Genomic DNA, 19,375 nt, shown 5'->3' with positions numbered 1-19,375 from the left:
CACAGATGTGTAAGTTACCCATATTTTGGGCACTAATACGGTACACCCCCATACCATCACAGATGCTGGCTTTTCAACTTTGCGCCTATAACAATCCGGATGGTTCTTTTCCTCTTTGGTCTGGAGGACACGACATCCACAGTTTCCAAAAACAATTTGAAATGTGGACTCGTCAGACCACAGAACACTTTTCCACTTTGTATCAGTCCATCTTAGATGAGCTCAGGCCCAGCGAAGCCGACGACATTTCTGGGTGTTGTTGATAAACGGTTTTTGCCTTGCATAGGAGAGTTTTAACTTGCACTTACAGATGTAGCGACCAACTGTAGTTACTGACAGTGGGTTTCTGAAGTGTTCTTGAGCCCATGTGGTGATATCCTTTACACACTGATGTCGCTTGTTGATGCAGTACAGCCTGAGGGATCGAAGGTCACGGGCTTAATGTGCAGTGATTTCTCCAGATTCTCTGAACGCTTTGATGATATTACGGACCGTAGATGGTGACATCCCTAAATTCCTTGCAATAGCTGGTTGAGAAAGGTTTTTCTTAAACTGTTCAACAATTTGCTCACGCATTTGTTGACAAAGTGGTGACCCTCGCCCCATCCTTGTTTGTGAATGACTGAGCATTTCATGGAATCTACTTTTATACCCAATCATGGCACCCACCTGTTCCCAATTTGCCTGTTCACCTGTGGGATGTTCCAAATAAGTGTTTGATGAGCATTCCTCAACTTTATCAGTATTTATTGCCACCTTTCCCAACTTCTTTGTCACGTGTTGCTGGCATCAAATTCTAAAGTTAATGATTATTTGCACACAAAAAAAAGTTTATCAGTTTGAACATCAAATATGTTGTCTTTGTAGCATATTCAACTGAATATGGGTTGAAAATGATTTGCAAATCATTGTATTCCGTTTATATTTACATCTAACACAATTTCTCAACTCATATGGAAACGGGGTTTGTATTTAAATAAATACACGGATGGGGTAGTTTTATGGTCCTGCTAATAATTCTATTGCTGGCCCAATACTTTTGTAAGGATTGTGCAAGCGATTCGGGCCTTCTGCTATTTCCTAAAAGTTGTGGATTACTGACTTGCACGTTTTCCACCAACATCTGACCACGCAGCATTTTTGCCCTCGCTGGCCTTTTTGGCTTTTTCCACCTCTCTCCAGTCGTCAGCTGGAAGTACACTCAGCAGTGTCATGAAAGATGCAGACTGAAAGGGTTTGCAAGGCGAACAGATGGGCCAAAGCTGAGATTTTCCTATAAGAATTTCATTTTCAAACTATTGGCCAGAGATGGCTGATGATTTATTTAGTTTGGGCGCAGCGCTGGGAGTGTGCCATGTGTGCTGCCGAGACCGGATACATCGGACCCGCTTCGTGCCAGTTAGACGGCACAGGGTTTTATGAGAGGGCGCTTCACAACACATGCTTCCAGTGAGAGGAAGCTGTGTTGATGTGAAAGATCTCGAAGCACCTTTGACCAAAAATACAAAATCTAACCATCTTTGTGTAATGGTCCTCTGAACGTATTATTATTATTTAGGAATTATTTATTTATTTTTTGATATGTCCTGTCTAGTAACTCAGGCAAATCATATTGTTCTCCTCAGAGCCCATATTTGCTCTACAGGTGTACTTTACAAAAGAGAAATGTGGGATATTTCTTTTGGTGCCCTATTTGTATTTGACTTGATTACATTTTTGGATATATTTAATGTTTGGAGCAACAGGGGATGGAAAGAAGAAGAAGAAGAGAAAACAGAGGGGGAAATTGCATGGACAAGAGAGAGAGACAACAACAAATACGATATATACAAATATGATACCAAAAAGTATAAAGAAGAACCAGTAAGTGAAGTAGATAGTAATTACACAGAAATGACAATGAACATTATTGCACTACAAACAGTAACAGTACCAATAGAAATAACAATATTGATAATGAATAATAATAATGACCTCTTTTATCAAAATTATACTATACATAAATGTAATGAATAGTTGAAATACAAAAAAAGGCAGATAAAGAGAGGGTGAAAAGAAATAAACCTTTTACATTGTTATGGTAAAATAGGTCAAGCTTGAGCAGTGTGCCTCGTTTCAACCCAGTTTCCCGGTGATATATATATATATATATATTTATTAAGTGTTTAATCGTGATAAATTGCATTGTTCATAGTCAACTCAGAATTAATTGCAATTAATTGCAGATAGGTATCATTTTTCATTATTAATAAGTGTAACCCAGACAGATAATTTTCAGGAGGGGTGGCTTTATAGTGCTACATGACAATGTTTTAACCTTCTCTATTAATTAAATACATGTAATATTCAGCCTGCTAATCATTCTGTAACTGAGGACTCGACCAGAATATGTTATAAAATAATTTACACGATATTATAGCCAGTCAGAAAAATCCCCCCTCCTGCCCTCATTTTCCTCAACTGATGTAGTAGCATTTCTTAAGTTGCAAGTATCACGGAATAACATTACAAAACATCTCTGACAAAGCATGATGGTAATGTAAGACATTTTTATTTTGTTAATGTCAGGGTTTCCCCTAAATTGCCAAAATACCTGTAGCGGTGGGGGCGTGGTCGATATGACGTCATGTCATATGATGCATATATTCTTTAAAAAGGGATTTTAAACAAATATGTTAAGTAAATTTTGATTACATAATATTGTTTTGTTCTATTATTAAATTGTTGCTGCTTATTAAACAATGTACTTTTTTTTTTAAAAGATTTCTACAATCCTTTTAGTCACTTTATCTGTAATAAAAATGATTGGCAACAAATCTAGCATCTATTTCAGGTGTTATTGCAGACTGTACTCGTGTTCAGAGACTCTGTTTAGACACTTCTGTCGCGCCATGTCCGTGATGCAAAGCCCACTTGCTTCGCGTTGCTGGGAGCCTTTCTCTCAATAAAAGCCGCCAGTGTCATCTTAAATTGGGAAGATCACTTTCTGCAGGTATATCTCGAATATATTAAAGTATGTCCGCAGCCCGGCATACGCTCCAAACAACCCCGTGCGTATGTCTGGTGTTAATGTGTATGTTAGGGTGTTATGACCGCGGAGAATAAACAAGTGTTGTTTGTCTTGAAGTGAAGCACGGAGGCAGACGTGTGTGCTGTGAGGAAATACTTGCTGGAATTGGGCCCGTTGTTAGCATAAAATTGGCCATAAAAGTTAAAAAGAGTGTCAGACTTTGTTTGTTTTCTCCTGGACGCTACAATACATTATATTTAGGGATGTCCGATAATGGCTTTTTGCCGATATCCGATACTCCGATATTGACCAAACCCTTAATTACCGATACCGATATCAACCGATACCGATATCACCCGATACCGATATCAACCGATACCGATATATACAGTCGTGGAATTAACACATTATTATGCCTAATTTAGACAACCAGGTATGGTGAAGATAAGGTTCTTTTTTAAAAATAAAATAAAAATAAAATAAGATAAATAAATTAAAAACATTTTCTTGAATAAAAAAGAAAGTAAAACAATATAAAAACAGTTACATAGAAACTAGTAATTAATGAAAATGAGTAAAATTAAATTAACTGTTAAAGGTTAGTACCGTATTTTTCGGACTATAAGTCACAGTTTTTTTCATAGTTTGGCCGGGCTCCAGTGCGATTTACATATGTTTTTTTCCTTCTTTATTATGCATTTTCGGCAGGTGCGACTTATACTCCGGTGCGACTTGTACTCCGAAAAATACGGTACTATTAGTGGACCAGCAGCACGCACAATCATGTGTGCTTACGGACTGTATCCCTTGCAGACTGTATTGATATATATTGATATATAATGTAGGAACCAGAATATTAATAACAGAAAGAAACAACAATTTTGTGTGAATGAGTGTGAATGAGTGTAAATGGGGGAGGGAGGTATTTTTGGGTTGGTGTACTAATTGTAAGTGTAGCTTGTGTTTTTTATGTTGATTTAATAAAAATAAAAATAAAAATAAAAAATACCAATACCGATAATAAAAAAACGATACAGATAATTTCCGATATTACATTCTAAAGCATTTATCGGCCGATAATATCGGCAGGCCGATATTGTCGGACATTTCTAATTATATTACTTTATTTTACTAGGTGTTGCAGCTAATATGAAGCCCGTACATTAAGGACAAACCCTAATCGTAGTTAAACCGGATGTATAGTGTAGCACTTTTAATTTGAAGCCAGAGAGTGTGTAATTGGTTTGAGAAAGGGTCTTGACATGTTTTGATGTCAGACCAACTGTTTGCAATACAAAAAAAGTCTCCTTTCGACTTCCTGCCGACATTCTTTCATTTCTGTTGAGCTTTTATGTCATCTTACTTACTAAATCAGTCACAGTAACAATGTAAATGTTATGTTATCACTGAACATTAACCGTAATCTGAACACGGAAGTGAAGCTCCACCCACCTGAACTACGCACGCAGCAGGCGTTTGCTGCAGGGATGTCGCCTCTTCTTACAGCGAAAAATAGTCCTTTCTTGTCAGGAGAACAACTTGCTATGGCTTTGAATCTGACATTTCCATAAGGTAGACCTTCCTTTGTCCATTACTGCTCGCTTGTGGCTCATCAGTAGCAAGTGAACTGCAGCCAAGTTCCCTCTGCTACGGCACGGCACGAGGGTCACAAGGGAAGTGTTCACGTTAATCGCCTGTTAAAAAAATGTGTGCCGTTATTGAAATTTATAGTTAATGCGTTATTATCGCGTTAATTTTGACAGTCCTAATATTTATACATAGTCCTCTGAAATTAAATGACCTTAAAGATAGAAGGATCGTGTCCTTACATGCTCCCTTGCATGCATGAGAAGCAATATTGTCTGCGCTTGTCATAAGGCTTCTCATTAAGCTAGTTAGGAAATTGTAAAATGCCAAGTCTTCTTGCTGTTTCCTCTGTGATAATTACATGCAAGTGCAAAGCAAAGAAAGGAGAAGGCCATAAAAAGGCCCACCCCATTGGAGGCAGCCTTTGCTGTCCCCAGGTGCAGCCCCCCTATACTGTCCTAACATAGTCTGGGAACCTGATCTTTATCTGGTTGCAGGTGATTAATGCACGGGAGAAGACCACCCTGCCGATAAATGCGTTAAAAATTATCGGTATCGTTTTTTAAAAATTATCGGTATCGTTTTTATTTTTTATTTTATTTTATTTTTTATTTTTTTATTAAATCAACATAAAAAACACAAGATACACTTACAATTAGTGCACCAACCCAAAAAACCTTCCTCCCCCATTTACACTCATTCACACAAAAGGGTTGTTTCTTTCTGTTATTAATATTCTGGTTCCTACATTATATATCAATGTACCGTATATTACCAAATAGTAGCCCGGGTGTTTATTTCACAAAATCGAATTTGGAGACAGGCGTTTAAAAGAAGCAGGCGGTTATTTGCACAAGGCTTTTATTTATTTTTTCACCAGCCTGCACCAGGCCATTATTTGGTTACAATGGTTACTGTCCAGTATTTTTTTTTCGTACAAAAAACTTTAAATGTAAAAGCTATAGTAAACATACAAACAAAAAAAACAAGAGATCAACATGAGGTAGGCTATCAAAAGACAAGACATCAACAAGGCCTCAACATGGCAGTAGTGCAACATTTGTCAAATAGAATACCAATATTAAAAATAAATAAACTTTTTAAATAAAGCAGCCTACCGGGAAAAATAAAATTATGGTACCAAGTACTCTAGTATAAAACCCACCATCAAAACAGAACAATAATACTGTCACTTATATAAAATAAAGGCTACAGTACCAAGTATAAAACCATCAAAACAATAATACTGCAGCAAACGCAACCCCAGTAGCATTTTAATCTAAATTATGCAAATAACAGCCCATGGGCGGCTATTTGGACATAGGCGGTTATTAGGAAGAGGCAGTTAATTCACAAAATGGGGTCAGACCCCGGGCGGCTATTAGGACATGGGCGGTTATTTGCCCAAGGGCGTTTATTTGGTAATATACGGTATATCAATACAGTCTGCAAGGGATACAGTCCGTTATCACACATGATTGTGCGTGCTGCTGGTCCACTAATAGCACTAACCTTTAACAGTTAATTTGACTCATTTTCATTAATTACTAGTTTCAATGTAACTGTTTTTATATTGTTTTACTTTCTTTTTTATTCAAGAAAATGTTTTTATTTTGTTTATCTTATTTTATTTTATTTTTTTAAAAGTACCTTATCTTCACCATACCTGGTTGTCCAAATTAGGCATAATAATGTGTTAATTCCACGACTGTATATAGCGGTTGATGTCGGTATCGGTTGATATTGGTATCGGTAATTAAAGAGTTGGACAATATCGGAATATCGGATATCGGCGAAAAGCCATTATCGGACATCCCTACTATTCTTTATTTATTTTAAATTGCCTTTCTTGGTGTTGGGTTTTATCAAATAAATTTCCCCAAAAAATGTGACTTATATATGTTTTTTTCCTTCTTTATTATGCATTTTCGGCAGGTGCGACTTATACTCCGGTGCGATTTATACTCCGAAAAATACGGTACCTCAATGTATGCGCTTAATTCCTTCTGTTATGGAGCTCTTGACTCAAAACACTTATGTCAAATCAATCTTGCCTATTGAAATGAATTTAAATCAATTTAATCACTGCTTCCCCCCAAAACAGCACCATTTTAACTTTTAAAAAAAACAAAAAAAAACTCACTTTTAGGTAAGAAAAATTGTACAAAAACAATACAATGATCCAAAGCAAGAAAATGCATGTTGCATATTGCCAGTCGTTTTTTCCTATAGGAGATGTATTACAATAATATATTTCCCAAATGGGAAAAGTAACGGGATTAATAAAACACAGCAATCAATTGCATATGCTTTAATCAGCCCCGTAAGTCAGCCAGCAGCTATGAAATTATAAAATGATATTACTGAATAGACAATGTTTGTGATATGTATTTATTTATGACAGTCCAAATATGATGACGCACACGCACACACTAGGGTGACCATTTCCATGACACCAAAAAGGAGGACATTATGCGGCATATCAATAAATTACTATAGTGTACATAGGACTCTGGTATACCTTATTTATAGTACAATTTTGAGTGGTTTAAAGATGATGTTTGTGTGGCTGAATAGGAAAAAATATTAAAGTCAAGTGTTTGTTAACAGTATTTGTATTTATTCAATACATTGTGGTGTTCAAAAAGTGACCACTGAGATGAATCTTTTCAAGTGCAGAGTGCCACAAAGCATAACATGTGTGGACTTAAATGTAGTTAACATATATAATAAAAAGAAAAATGCCACAAAAAATGTTCCACATCAACATCAAGGCTGCTTGATGCATATCTGGTTGCGTTATGCAGAATATGGGCCAAACAGTTTGCAGGGAGCACATCTTTTTGGCTCAGTTTCAGCTTCTGATACACACTGTTATGTTTGCCACAATTGACACTGGCATTGTCTGCTGCATATGCAGACATGTTTTTCACCTCTAAGCCAGACATCTCAAGTTTTGCCAGCAGCTGGTTTGTTATGGCTTCTGACGTTTCGTTGCTGTCGCTATAAAAATCCAACAGGACATGTTGGATGCCTTCATCAAAGTGAAAATACCTTACCACAATGGGAAAACACTTGTTTGTTCCTTTATTTGAGGCGTCGGTTGCCACGGAAAAGGGTAGGTTGTTTTCTTTTATGCAGTCGGTATGTTCCTGTACTGAATAGTGAGCGATGACGTTCTCGCACAATGCCTTGGCTTTTGTTCGGCCACAGGCCATCCCTTTAGCTGTGGGCTAGTCACTGAAAATCTCCCGGTCCACTTTCATGCCGCAGTCTAAACTTCTGTAGGACTGGTGATGCTTTACAGCAGTGGTTCTCAACCCTTTTTTCAGTGATGTACCCCCTGTGAACATTTTTTTAATTCAAGTACCCCCTAATCAGAGCAAAGCATTTTTGGTTGAAAAAAAGAGATAAAGAAGTAAAATACAGCACTATGTCATCAGTTTCTGATTTATTAAATTGTATAACAGTGCAAAATATTGCTCATTTGTAGTGGTCTTTCTTGAACTATTTGGAAAAAAATATATAAAATAACTAAAAACTTGTTGAAAAATAAACAAGTGATTCAATTATAAATAAAGATTTCTACACATAGAAGTAATCATCAACTTAAAGTGCCCTCTTTGGGGATTGTATTAGAGATCCATCTGGATTCATGAACTTAATTTTAAACATTTCTTCACAAAAAAAGAAATCTTTAACATCAATATTTATGGAACATGTCTACAAAAAAATCTAACTGTCAAGACTGAATATTGCATTTCTTTTCACAGTTCTTTTTGACAGACATTTTAGTGAGGGTCAAACCATCATGGCATGGGGGGAACTCTGGCTTTATGATAATGAATGGAATAGCCTACTTGATTTGATGTTCAGTTTATGAACTTACATTACATTACATACCCCCAGGGGTACGCGTACCCCCATTTGAGAACCACTGCTTTACAGCATGGTACACCTTGCACAGCTCCGCAGCGGTTATCTTGTCATCCAGGGGCGACGAAACTTCACGAAAAAAATTCCTCATTGAAGAGGTACCTGCCGCACGTTTATTACTTTTATGTTTATCCGCGCACCCGCATGCCGTTCAGTTGCAGCATTCCCCTGACTACTTACGTCGACATCACATCGACAAAGTGTGCAGAAGCCATGGAATGAGTCTCGACTGCTTTTCGTTATAAATTCGTTCTCTTTTATCCATTCAGAATTAAACGAGATCTTGCGTTTTGGCATGATGCTAACTTTCTGTCAATGTCATGCCGCAACAGCACATGAACCCTTGTTTACTTTTTTAACCAATGATAAGCAGATTTGTATCCGACACCGCTCTTAGCCAATCATTTGATACGTTACTGCGTTGGGGGCATTTTTTACGGTCTTTGATTGGCTATCGCGCTGCAGCCCAGCAAAGATGAAAAAACTCCGCTCTTCAAGCCTAGTGCCTCAAAAAGGAGGACAAATACGTGTCCGGCTTGACGCTGCGCCGGACGCCGGACAGGGCATTAAAAATCCGGACTGTCCGGCCTAAATCCGGACACCTGGTCACCCTAGCACACACACACACACATGAGGATTCTTGATCAATCCATCTGTCTTTGCAGGGTAATCCCCTATTTTCTCACTGCCATGTGTGTAACTGTGCCAATTTGCACGTCCTTTCTAGATGTACTAAGTAAAGACACAAAATGGCGCTCGCGGAATAATTTTGGTCTTGATAAATCACACTGTAGGTGCTGAGTAATTATATATGCATCTGTTCCTCCCAATATCGTGGGCGTTTTGATTATCGGCTTATATTCTACATATGCTAAATCGGTTGGGCTGCTTATTTTGCTCTTTTAAGAGACGCAGTCCTCTGCACACAAGTTTAATAGATTACTTTTGCGTGTGCTATCAAGTTTGCATGCGTTTTAGTACACGCAAACCTTTAGTGGCTCAGGCCCTAAGTGTTGTATTTCTTATAGACACGCTGTTTGATCCTAACATGCATCTTGGTTGCAGTTTTCATTATCATAATCCTGTTGAAATTGCCATGTAAGTAGCATGTCTATGGAAAATCCAATGCAAATTAGCATCGAGCTGGCTAATGATGAAAAGCGGAGCCTTGCTGTACTTTTGAGCACCTTCTTCCTGCTTTGTTGGCGTTGAAAATTGCAACATTACTTTGAGTGTTTGTTTCCCCGCCAAGTGTTTGAGCCGGTGCATGACGTGATATCACGTTCAACAAAGATATCTAAGTATGGTACCGTTTGGTTTTACGTGAATGTCAGTCGATACTTTAAAAGTACCAAATTCACTTCCCATTCCTACTACTGGGTCAATATGGAATACAATTATTTTACCGTATTTTCTGGGTTATAGAGCGCACCAGTACTCAAGCCACACCCACCAAATTTTAAAAGAAAAATTATTTTTACATTTATTAGCCACACCGGACTAGCTAGCTCTCTAATCAGCTAAACAGACTCAATAACTCCACGATGGCGTTTTGATGAATTTACGAAACTGAAACACTACATGAATGCCATTTTAAGTTAATAATACTGTGACAGTCTCTCACCGTCCGGGTTCCATGGACCACCGAGGACTGACATGACTGGAGCCGTTTTGACTTTGTTTTATTATGTCAATAATACTCAGTCTCAGGTCGGGTCGCTTTTCAGCTCCTTCCTCTTCCACTGCTCGCTCTTCGGTCCGCTTTTCAGCCGGCCGCGTCTTCGTCTGCCTCTTGCTCTCTGTCTCTTGCGCACTGCGGGTGTTGCTCGTTCTCCAACTCCCTCTGCTGCCCCGTCGTTCTCGGCTGCCGCCCTTTTACACACTTGGAGGATATTATATGATTGTGCCCAGGTGGGCGATCCACGCACCTGATACTTATTACGGCGCCGATCCCGGCGCGCCCCGCCTCGCCGCTGGCCCGCCGGCCACGCCTCTTCACCGCCATCTTTGAGTCGGCCCCGGCGTGCCCTGCCTCGCTGTCGGCCATGCCTCCCCACAAATACTAACACAGCCAATTGTAAACGTGTTAGTACAGGGCTAGGGAACCTATAGCTCTAGAGCCAGATGTGGCTCTTTTGATGACTGCATCTGGCTCTCAGATAAATCCTAGCTGACATTGCTTAACACGATAAGTGATGAATAATTCCGCTGGTAATCACAGTGTTAAAAATAACCACGTATCAACCAGACTACAAAGCCATCAGTAAAACCATACAGCACCAGAAGTCTCATTAATGGTAAGAAGTATTTTATTTATTATTGGTTACCTTCAGAATAGCTGTTATTAAAAAGAAAAAGAGACTTATTATACCGCATTTTTCGGAGTATAAGTCGCCCCGGAGTATAAGTCGCACCGGCCGAAAATGCATAATAAAGAAGGAAAATAACATGTATAAGTCGAACTGGAGTATAAGTCGCATTTTTGGGGGAAATGTATTTGATAAAACCCAACACCAAGAATAGACATTTGAAAGGCAATTTAAAATAAATAAAAAATAGTAAGCAACAGGCTGAATAAGTGTACGTTATATGACGCATAACTAAGCAACTGAGAACGTGCCTGGTATGTTAACTTAACATATTATGGTAAGAGTCATTCAAATAACTATAACATATAGAACATGCTATATGTTTACCAAACAATCTGTCACTCCTAATCGCTAAATCCCATGAAATCTTATACGTCTAGTCTCTTACGTGAATGAGCTAAATAATATTATTTGATATTTTACGGTGATGTCTTAATAATTTCACACATAAGTCGCTCCTGAGTATAAATGAAAAAAACTGCGACTTATAGTCTGAAAAATACGGTACTCTAAAAATGTTGGTCTTACTTAAAAGTGCACGCATTTAGTTGTATTCAGAGTTACAGAATATTATATGGCTCTCACGGAAATACATTTTAAAATATTTGGCTTTCATGGCTCTCTCAGCCAAAAAGGTTCCCGACCCCTGTGTTAGTATATTTACTAATACCAACAACGCTAGCTTGATTACATTATGATAGCACGTACAAATATACATGAAAACACTCCTACAGACATCACTCATGGGACGGTTTAGTAAGTATGAATTGTTTTAGTTATATATATAAAACTTGCAAACATTGCTTGAAGTGATAAATTAATAATCCTTACGAGCAGAAACGCTATGGATGGTTATACCTCCGGTTCAAGGCACGAAACAGGAAGTACATTTTCAACTCGCGGCACCTTTTACCATGAATTGATTAACGTGGACCCCGACTTAAACAAGTTGAAAAATGTATTCGGGTGTTACCATTTAGTGGTCAATTGTACAGAATATGTACTGTACTGTGCAATCTACTAATAAAAGTTTCAATCAATCAATCAAACCTCCTCAAGCAAACTCATCCAAAAGATGGCGCCATAGCACAAACAATACCACACCTTTTCTGTGTTTTATGAAAACTATTTGTTGAATACAAAACATTATGGCTGTTAGCAAATAAAGGAGCAAAAATTAGCCGCACTGTTTTATAAGCCGCAGGCTTCAAAGCGTGGGAAAAAATTAGCGGTTTAAAGTCGGGAAAAACCGGTAATTAGGAATGTTTCCAGTTTTTTTTCAGAAGTAAACATGGCGGGGGTACGCCAATGCAAAAAGGTATACCATACTTGCCAACCTTGAGACCTCCGATTTTGGGAGGTGTGTGTGTGGTCGGGGGCGTGTTTGGGGGCGTGGTTAAAAGGGGAGGAGTATATTTACAGCTAGAATTCACCAAGTCAAGTATTTGATATATATATATAAGAAATACTTGACTTTCAGTTAATTCTAGCTATATATATATATATTTTTTTTTTAATTATATATATATAGTATATATATATATATATATATATATATATATATATATATATATATATATATATATATATATATATATATATATATATATATATATATATAAATAAGAGAAATACTTGAATTTCAGTGTTCATTTATTTACACATATACACACACATAACACTCATATCTACTCATTGTTGAGTTAAGGGTTGAATTGTCCATCCTTGTTCTATTCTCTGTCACTATTTTTCTAACCATGCTGAACACCCTCTCTGATGATGCATTCTGCTTTGTCTCCTTGTTGTGTGCGCAGTTGTGCACTGCACTCTCTAAAAGCCGTAGATGTGATTGTCACATATGTACAGTAGATGGCAGTATTGTCCTGTTTAAGAGTTTCACAAAATTGCTGTTTGGCAGACGAATTGCTTTACGGTAGATGAAAACGTGACTGCTGTTGTTGTGTGTTGTTGCCGTGCTGGGAGGACGTTAATGAAACTGCCTAACAATAAACCCACATAAGAAACCAAGAACTCGCCCTCGATCATTCTACAGTTATAACGTGATTGGGCAGGCACACTGTTTATATTGTGGGAAAGCGGACGTGAAAACAGGCTGTCGTCACGTCACTCAGGTCCGCCTGAATTTCGGGAGAAAATTTGTCCCGGGAGGTTTTCGGGAGAGGCGCTGAATTTCGGGAGTCTCCCGGAAAATCCGGGAGGGTTGGCAAGTATGAGGTATACCTAATAAAGTGTCTGAAGATTTCCATAGGAGTACAACTTTCCTCTGAGGTTCTTCCATCAGTAAATCTATGTGTGCGGCCATGACTACATGTGGGGATTGTTAATGGGAGCTGCTCAGCATCCTCTGCCTTTGGCATTTTCCTTTAGCGTAACTAGTCCCTCTCGGTCACACACACACGAACATATGGCCATGCATATTGACAAACAGACTGTAGTGCCCCCCTACCTCCCAACGCCGCCAAACACGTTGGCAGAAGAACACACAAAATTCTGTGCTAAAAGTTTCCTTTGTGGTTTCTCAATGGAGCTCCCCCGCTACGCACATTTATTGATTGTGTAAACACACACTGAAGTAACCGTTTGCATGTTTCCCCCCCTCCTGCTTCCATTCACGTCATTGTTCATAAAAACCAAATGTGTCTTGTTGTTTTTTTTTTGGTTTTTTTAAATTAGGAAGCACAATTGAGGGTTGAGATGAGAGAAGCTGATTGTTCTGTCAAGTCTGCTATCAGATGTGAAGCCCTGACCCTGAATAAGCTCATTTTCCCGGCAGGGTGATCTCTTTATAGCCTCAAAACGCTTGTGATAGTGTCTTACTATAAGTCCTTGTGGAAACTGGACTCATGACCCTGCCTTGGCATTTGCTGAAACCCTTCATCTCGGTATGGGACCCTGTCTTCCTCTTCAGTCCCCCGCTTTTGTGGCCTTATCTCTGAATGCAAATGGCTGGAACCCGCCAGTGCAAATACAGCCCACAATGCACTCGTGCATATCTTGTGGCTGATTAAAACTGCGTAAACACCATAAAGGAGTTCGTAAACAAAAGACTAAAGGGCGGCGGGGGGGATGGGAGAGAAGACGACTCATTTTCTTTAGTCAGTGTCCTGGTTTTTGAAGGATGCCTTCAAACCATCTACTCCCATGCATTATTCAAATTCTCAAATGCTGTTTTCTTGTACCCACACTAAGAACATTCTGCAAGCTTACATTGATTTTGTCCCCTCCTTGCAGAAACTGGTGTCCTCACACAGTTACCAGGACAGTGAGTTGCCAGGTGCAGAATGGGACAGTCGTGCAGCGGGTCTACCAGACGTGCCGCTGGCCACAGGGATGTACGGGAGGCAGGTGAGGAGAAGGAAATACACCGTACCTCGAATCGAATCCAACATAACTCACCTAACAAATAGTAAAAGTCGTTTTTTGTACTAAAACACGTGCAAACTTGATAGCACACACAAAGCTAATCGACTAAGTGTGTGCAAAGTGGATTGCGTCTGTAGAATGAGCAGAATAAGGCTTGCAATCTATTATGCATCTCTGTCTTCATTAATATGCTAAATATATGCTGATCATCAAAACACCCACAATGCTGGGAGGAGATCGATGCAAATTTACTCATGTAGCACGCGCAATGTGATTTAGCAACACTCATCACCGTTTTGCGTGCACTATTTTGCGTTTTATGTACCGTATTTTTCGGAGTATAAGTCGCTCCGGAGTATAAGTCGCACCGGCCGAAAATGCATAATAAAGAAGGAAAAAAACATATATAAGTCGCACTGGAGTATAAGTCGCATTTTTTTGGGAAATTTATTTGATAAAACCCAACACCAAGAATAGACATTTGAAAGGCAATTTAAAATAAATAAAGAATAGTGAACAACAGGCTGAATAAGTGTACGTTATATGAGGCATAAATAACCAACTGAGAACGTGCCTGGTATGTTAACGTAACATATTATGGTAAGAGTCATTCAAATAACTATAACATATAGAACATGCTATATGTTTACCAAACAATCTGTCACTCCTAATCACTAAACCCCATGAAATCTTATACGTCTAGTCCCTTACGTGAATGAGCTAAATAATATTATTTGATATTTTACGGTAATGTGTTAATAATTTCACACATAAGTCGCTCCTGAGTATAAGTCGCACCCCCGGCCAAACTATGAAAAAAACTGCGACTTATAGTCCGAAAAATACGGTAGCACATGTCAAATGGATGTGCAAACTGACAGTTTCACACACGGCTGAACAGACCGACAATGGACAGACGAGAATCCTACGCCCTGCCACGTGTGTGTGTCAACATTTTGGATGGTATAAATAAAAAAGATTACACAAATAGTGTATTCAGCAACATCCTTTCATAATTTTATAACTGACTTAAGAGACTTATTAAAACAAATTCAAATGATGCGTTTTGGTGTCCTTGAGTATTTCTCAATGACGTTTGTTTTTTTCTAATATAATATACAGTACAGGCCAAAAGTTTGGACACACCTTCTCATTCAATGTGTTTTCTTTATTTTCATGACTATTTACATTGTAGATTGTCACTGAAGGCATCAAAACTTTGAATGAACACATGTGGAGTTATGTACTTATGTAAAATAACTGAAAACATGATTTGTATTTATTTATTTTGTTGACCACTGACCGAAGAAATAATAAACTAAACTAAACTAATATTCTAGTTTCTTCAAAATAGTCATGCTGTGCTCTGATTACGGCTTTGCATACTCCTGGTATTCTCTTGATGAGCTTCAAGAGGTAGTCACCTGAAATGGTTTTCACTACACAGGTGTGCTTGAAGCTCATCTAGAGAATGCCAGGATTGTGCAAAGCAGTAATCAGAGCAAAGGGTGGCTATTTTGAAGGAACTAGAATATAAAACATGTTTTCAGTTATTTCACCTTTTTTTGTTAAGTACATAACTCCACATGTGTTCATTCATAGTTTTTATGCCTTCAGTGACAAATCTACAATGTAAATAGTCATGAAAATAAAGAAAACGCGTTGAATGAGGAGAAGGTGTGTCCAAACTTGTGGCCTGTACTGTATATTATCAAAATATTTCTTATATGAATACAACTTCTTGAAGTATGCATTTTCTTGCGTTTTTAGCGGAGTAAATGCACCTTCAGTGGTAAAATAAAAAGTAGATTCATTGTAGATGCACTGCAGGACTGCTTCTAAAATGCCCATAAAAAGTGGTAGATGTCTGCTGCTTGTTTGAAAAGATAGCAAAACGCCACAAGAGTCACCACAGAGACACTCACATTTACTGCACATTCATGATAACATGAATGTGCAGTAAATGCGAGTGTCTCTGTGGTGATGCCCTGTATAGTACACGCAAAATCCTCATTTAAATAAGGCGGTCTGCACCACTTTTCAATTGCACACGCAGTCTTATACTATCACATTATTCCACTAATAGTAATGCTATTTTAGCGCGTGGTATTTAGATCTTAGTAAATCAGGCCCTAAGTGTGTGTGTATGGGGCCCGGAATTTGGTGCTACGCCCCTAGTCACAACATTAGTTACACCTGCATGAATTCTTCTTTACATTTGATTTGTTTAGGGTAAAAACATCAGACAGTTGTCAAGCTGATGCAAACTTTACAAACAAAATGAAACGTTGAAATGATGCCTAGTAAAAACAGTGTCAATCCAAATTGAGCATTAATGTCTTTATAAAGCCAGAATTATTGCTCTCAGATTGTGAAAAAACAATTTTTAATATCTCGAAAATTCAAAAATGCTAAATGCAGGATTTTGCTTTGCAGTGAATCACAACTGTCAACCTTCCCGTTCGATAACACTCAGAAAACATCGGCGTGACGCATCCTGTAACCTGTAGCCTGTAAAGTCAGGCGTAAAAAAACTAAACATATTCAGTCCAAGCCTGGGGAGAGGGGGTCCAGACTGAGTCCAAGGAAGAAAACAAACCTCATAGCCATAGCACACATAGACATGTGTGTAAGAGGGAAACATCAAAAAACACAAAGGACATTAAATCATACTTGCCAACCCTCCCGATTTTCCAGGGAGACTCCCGAATTTCAGTGCCCCTCCCGAAAATCTCTCGAGGCAGCCATTCTCCCGAATTTCTCCCGATTTCCACCCGGACAACAATATTGGGGGCGTGCCTTAAAGGCACTGCCTTTAGCGTCCTCTCTCACCTGAAAAGGAGACTATTATATATGTCTCCGTTATCCATAGGTTTATATATAACCCATAAAGTAGGCAGGCACGGAGCTATTTCTCAGCGTGTGTTTATTCCAGCCGGCACGTTAATACACTGACACACAACATCCGGATTCGCATCATGCATTGCTTCAAAACTACGGCAAGTAGTAATGTCCAAAAAAATAACAGAGACGAAGCAGAAGAACGAAGAAGAGACATGGCGACGACGAGTAAGAAGAAGAAGTACGCTTGCAAGTTCCAAAATTATTGGAAAAAATACTTTCAGTTCATCCAGGACAGCTCGAAGGGGAAGGGGTATGCTGCCTGCACATTTTGTAGATCAGACTTCTCCGTTGAACACGGTGGCCGAACGGATATACTCATTCATGAACGGATTATTTTTATATATATATATATATATATATATATATATATATATATATATATATATACTTATATATATATATATAAGACATACTTGAAAATATATACACCCCCCGCTACAAATACAACCCCCCCCGCCCCAAGTTTCCCTTGCAACGCATATGCAAAAAATGTATTATTAATTGGTTTCCTCCATTTTTTACTATATGATACACAATTTGCATGCACATTTGCAATAAATAAGCACAGGTCAGATCAGTGTTCTCTTTTGAAACTGTATGGTGATGAACTACTAAAGTATGTATCTGCTTGTGTTTTTCAGCTACAGGACCGTTGTCAGACCTTCCTATAAAATTGTATACCGCACTGTGACCTCACTGGAGTGGAAGTGCTGTCCAGGATTCAGCGGGACCGCCTGTGAAGAAGGTAAGTGCAGATAGGAGATGAATTCATTGGGACCAAGAAGCAAATTAGCTACAAGGATTTAACCTTTACTAATCATCTTGTGGTTTGCATCATTGATTAATGTTTTTGTGTAAGTTAGTTTTTATTTGGAACAGGTTTATAAGAGTACATGAAATGACAGCCCAAACCTAACGTTATTCATTAAAAACATCTCACAAGCTAGAACAGCTGCTCTCTTGATTTTCATACACCTGCTTATTGGAGCAAAAAGCCATCTCCACTTTTCAATTGTAATTTATCATGGACACAATCTGCCTCCATGAGTACATATGCAAGTACCTCGGTTTTTGTTAGTAATCCATTACAAAAAGTGAGACAAAGATGACAACCGGAGCAATTTTTCTCATAAGAAATAATGTCACTGTATCATGATCTCTCACAACAGTTATTATCAGTTTCTGGTATTTAGTTTAATTTCCTGTCCAGCGCTCTTATTTTGATTTCCATTTCCTGTTTGCCTACCTTTTGCTACTAATTCTCCTGTCTGAGCGCTGATCAGAACACACCTGTTCCTGGTTGTCATTCAGGATTCTTGATGGGGCTGGATCATTGTGATGTTTGCTTTGCTTAGCACCTAAACATGCATAGCTTTCCCTGTGCTTCGGGTGTGCACTTCCCTGCTGCACTATTTCTTTATTTTTGGTAAAAGTTATATATTTTTTTCTGCACTTCGCCTGCTGTCTCTGCCTCCTGGAGTTACGATCAACAACGCCACACCGAAACATAACATCAATCCATTTAATCCGTTCCAGACACCCGTAACTATGAACACAAAACACATTTTATAAACAATAATGATAGTTATACATGCAGAAAACATTGCACAATACATACAAATAGACCAATGAACATTTGACAGCACTTTTACATTTATTGAAGACTCTTTTTGGCAAAGACTGCGATGAGCGGGGATAGGAAAGATCCACACAGACCTCACTTTTGTATTTTGTTTTAAATTCAACAGTGTTTGTCACCTTCTTTAGCCAAGTACTGTCACTTGCAACTTTCCTTGGCCCCATGGTGGTTTATTTTGCAGCCATATCCTATTAAAAAAAAAGCATACAGACTTGTGGTGTGATAACAACTCAATAAGACGGAGTCACCAACACGTAAGATTCTTGGTTTGGATACTTGATTCTGCGGAATGATATGCAGTCAATTGGCCGCAATGTCATACTTGCCAACCCTCCCGGATTTTCCGGGAGACTCCCGAAATTCAGCGCCTCTCCCGAAAACCTCCCGGGACAAATTTTCTCCCGAAAATCTCCCGAAATTCAGGCGGAGCTGGAGGCCACGCCCCCTCCAGCTCCATGCGGACCTGAGTGACGTGTCGACAGCGGCCAGCCTGTTCTCACGTCCGCTTTCCCACAATATAAATAGCGTGCCTGCCCAATCACATTA

The 19,375-nt window shown here is 38.7% G+C and overlaps 1 protein-coding gene across 3 annotated transcripts in view; it reads left to right on the top strand.

Annotated features, from left to right (window-relative positions):
* Window positions 1–19,375, top strand: part of emid1 (EMI domain containing 1) — a 204,634-nt gene that overhangs the window by 15,286 nt on the left and 169,973 nt on the right. For all 3 annotated transcript variants that reach the window (XM_061986344.1, XM_061986345.1, XM_061986346.1), the window contains exons 2-3: window positions 14,155–14,268; window positions 17,832–17,935. In XM_061986344.1, coding sequence (XP_061842328.1) covers window positions 14,155–14,268; window positions 17,832–17,935 — 218 coding nt within the window. The remainder of the gene's footprint in view (window positions 1–14,154; window positions 14,269–17,831; window positions 17,936–19,375) is intronic.

This window comes from Nerophis lumbriciformis, linkage group LG12 (assembly GCF_033978685.3).
Source record: "Nerophis lumbriciformis linkage group LG12, RoL_Nlum_v2.1, whole genome shotgun sequence".
NCBI classification, from domain to species: Eukaryota; Metazoa; Chordata; class Actinopteri; order Syngnathiformes; family Syngnathidae; genus Nerophis; species Nerophis lumbriciformis.
This window is presented reverse-complemented; position numbering and strand designations above follow the sequence as displayed.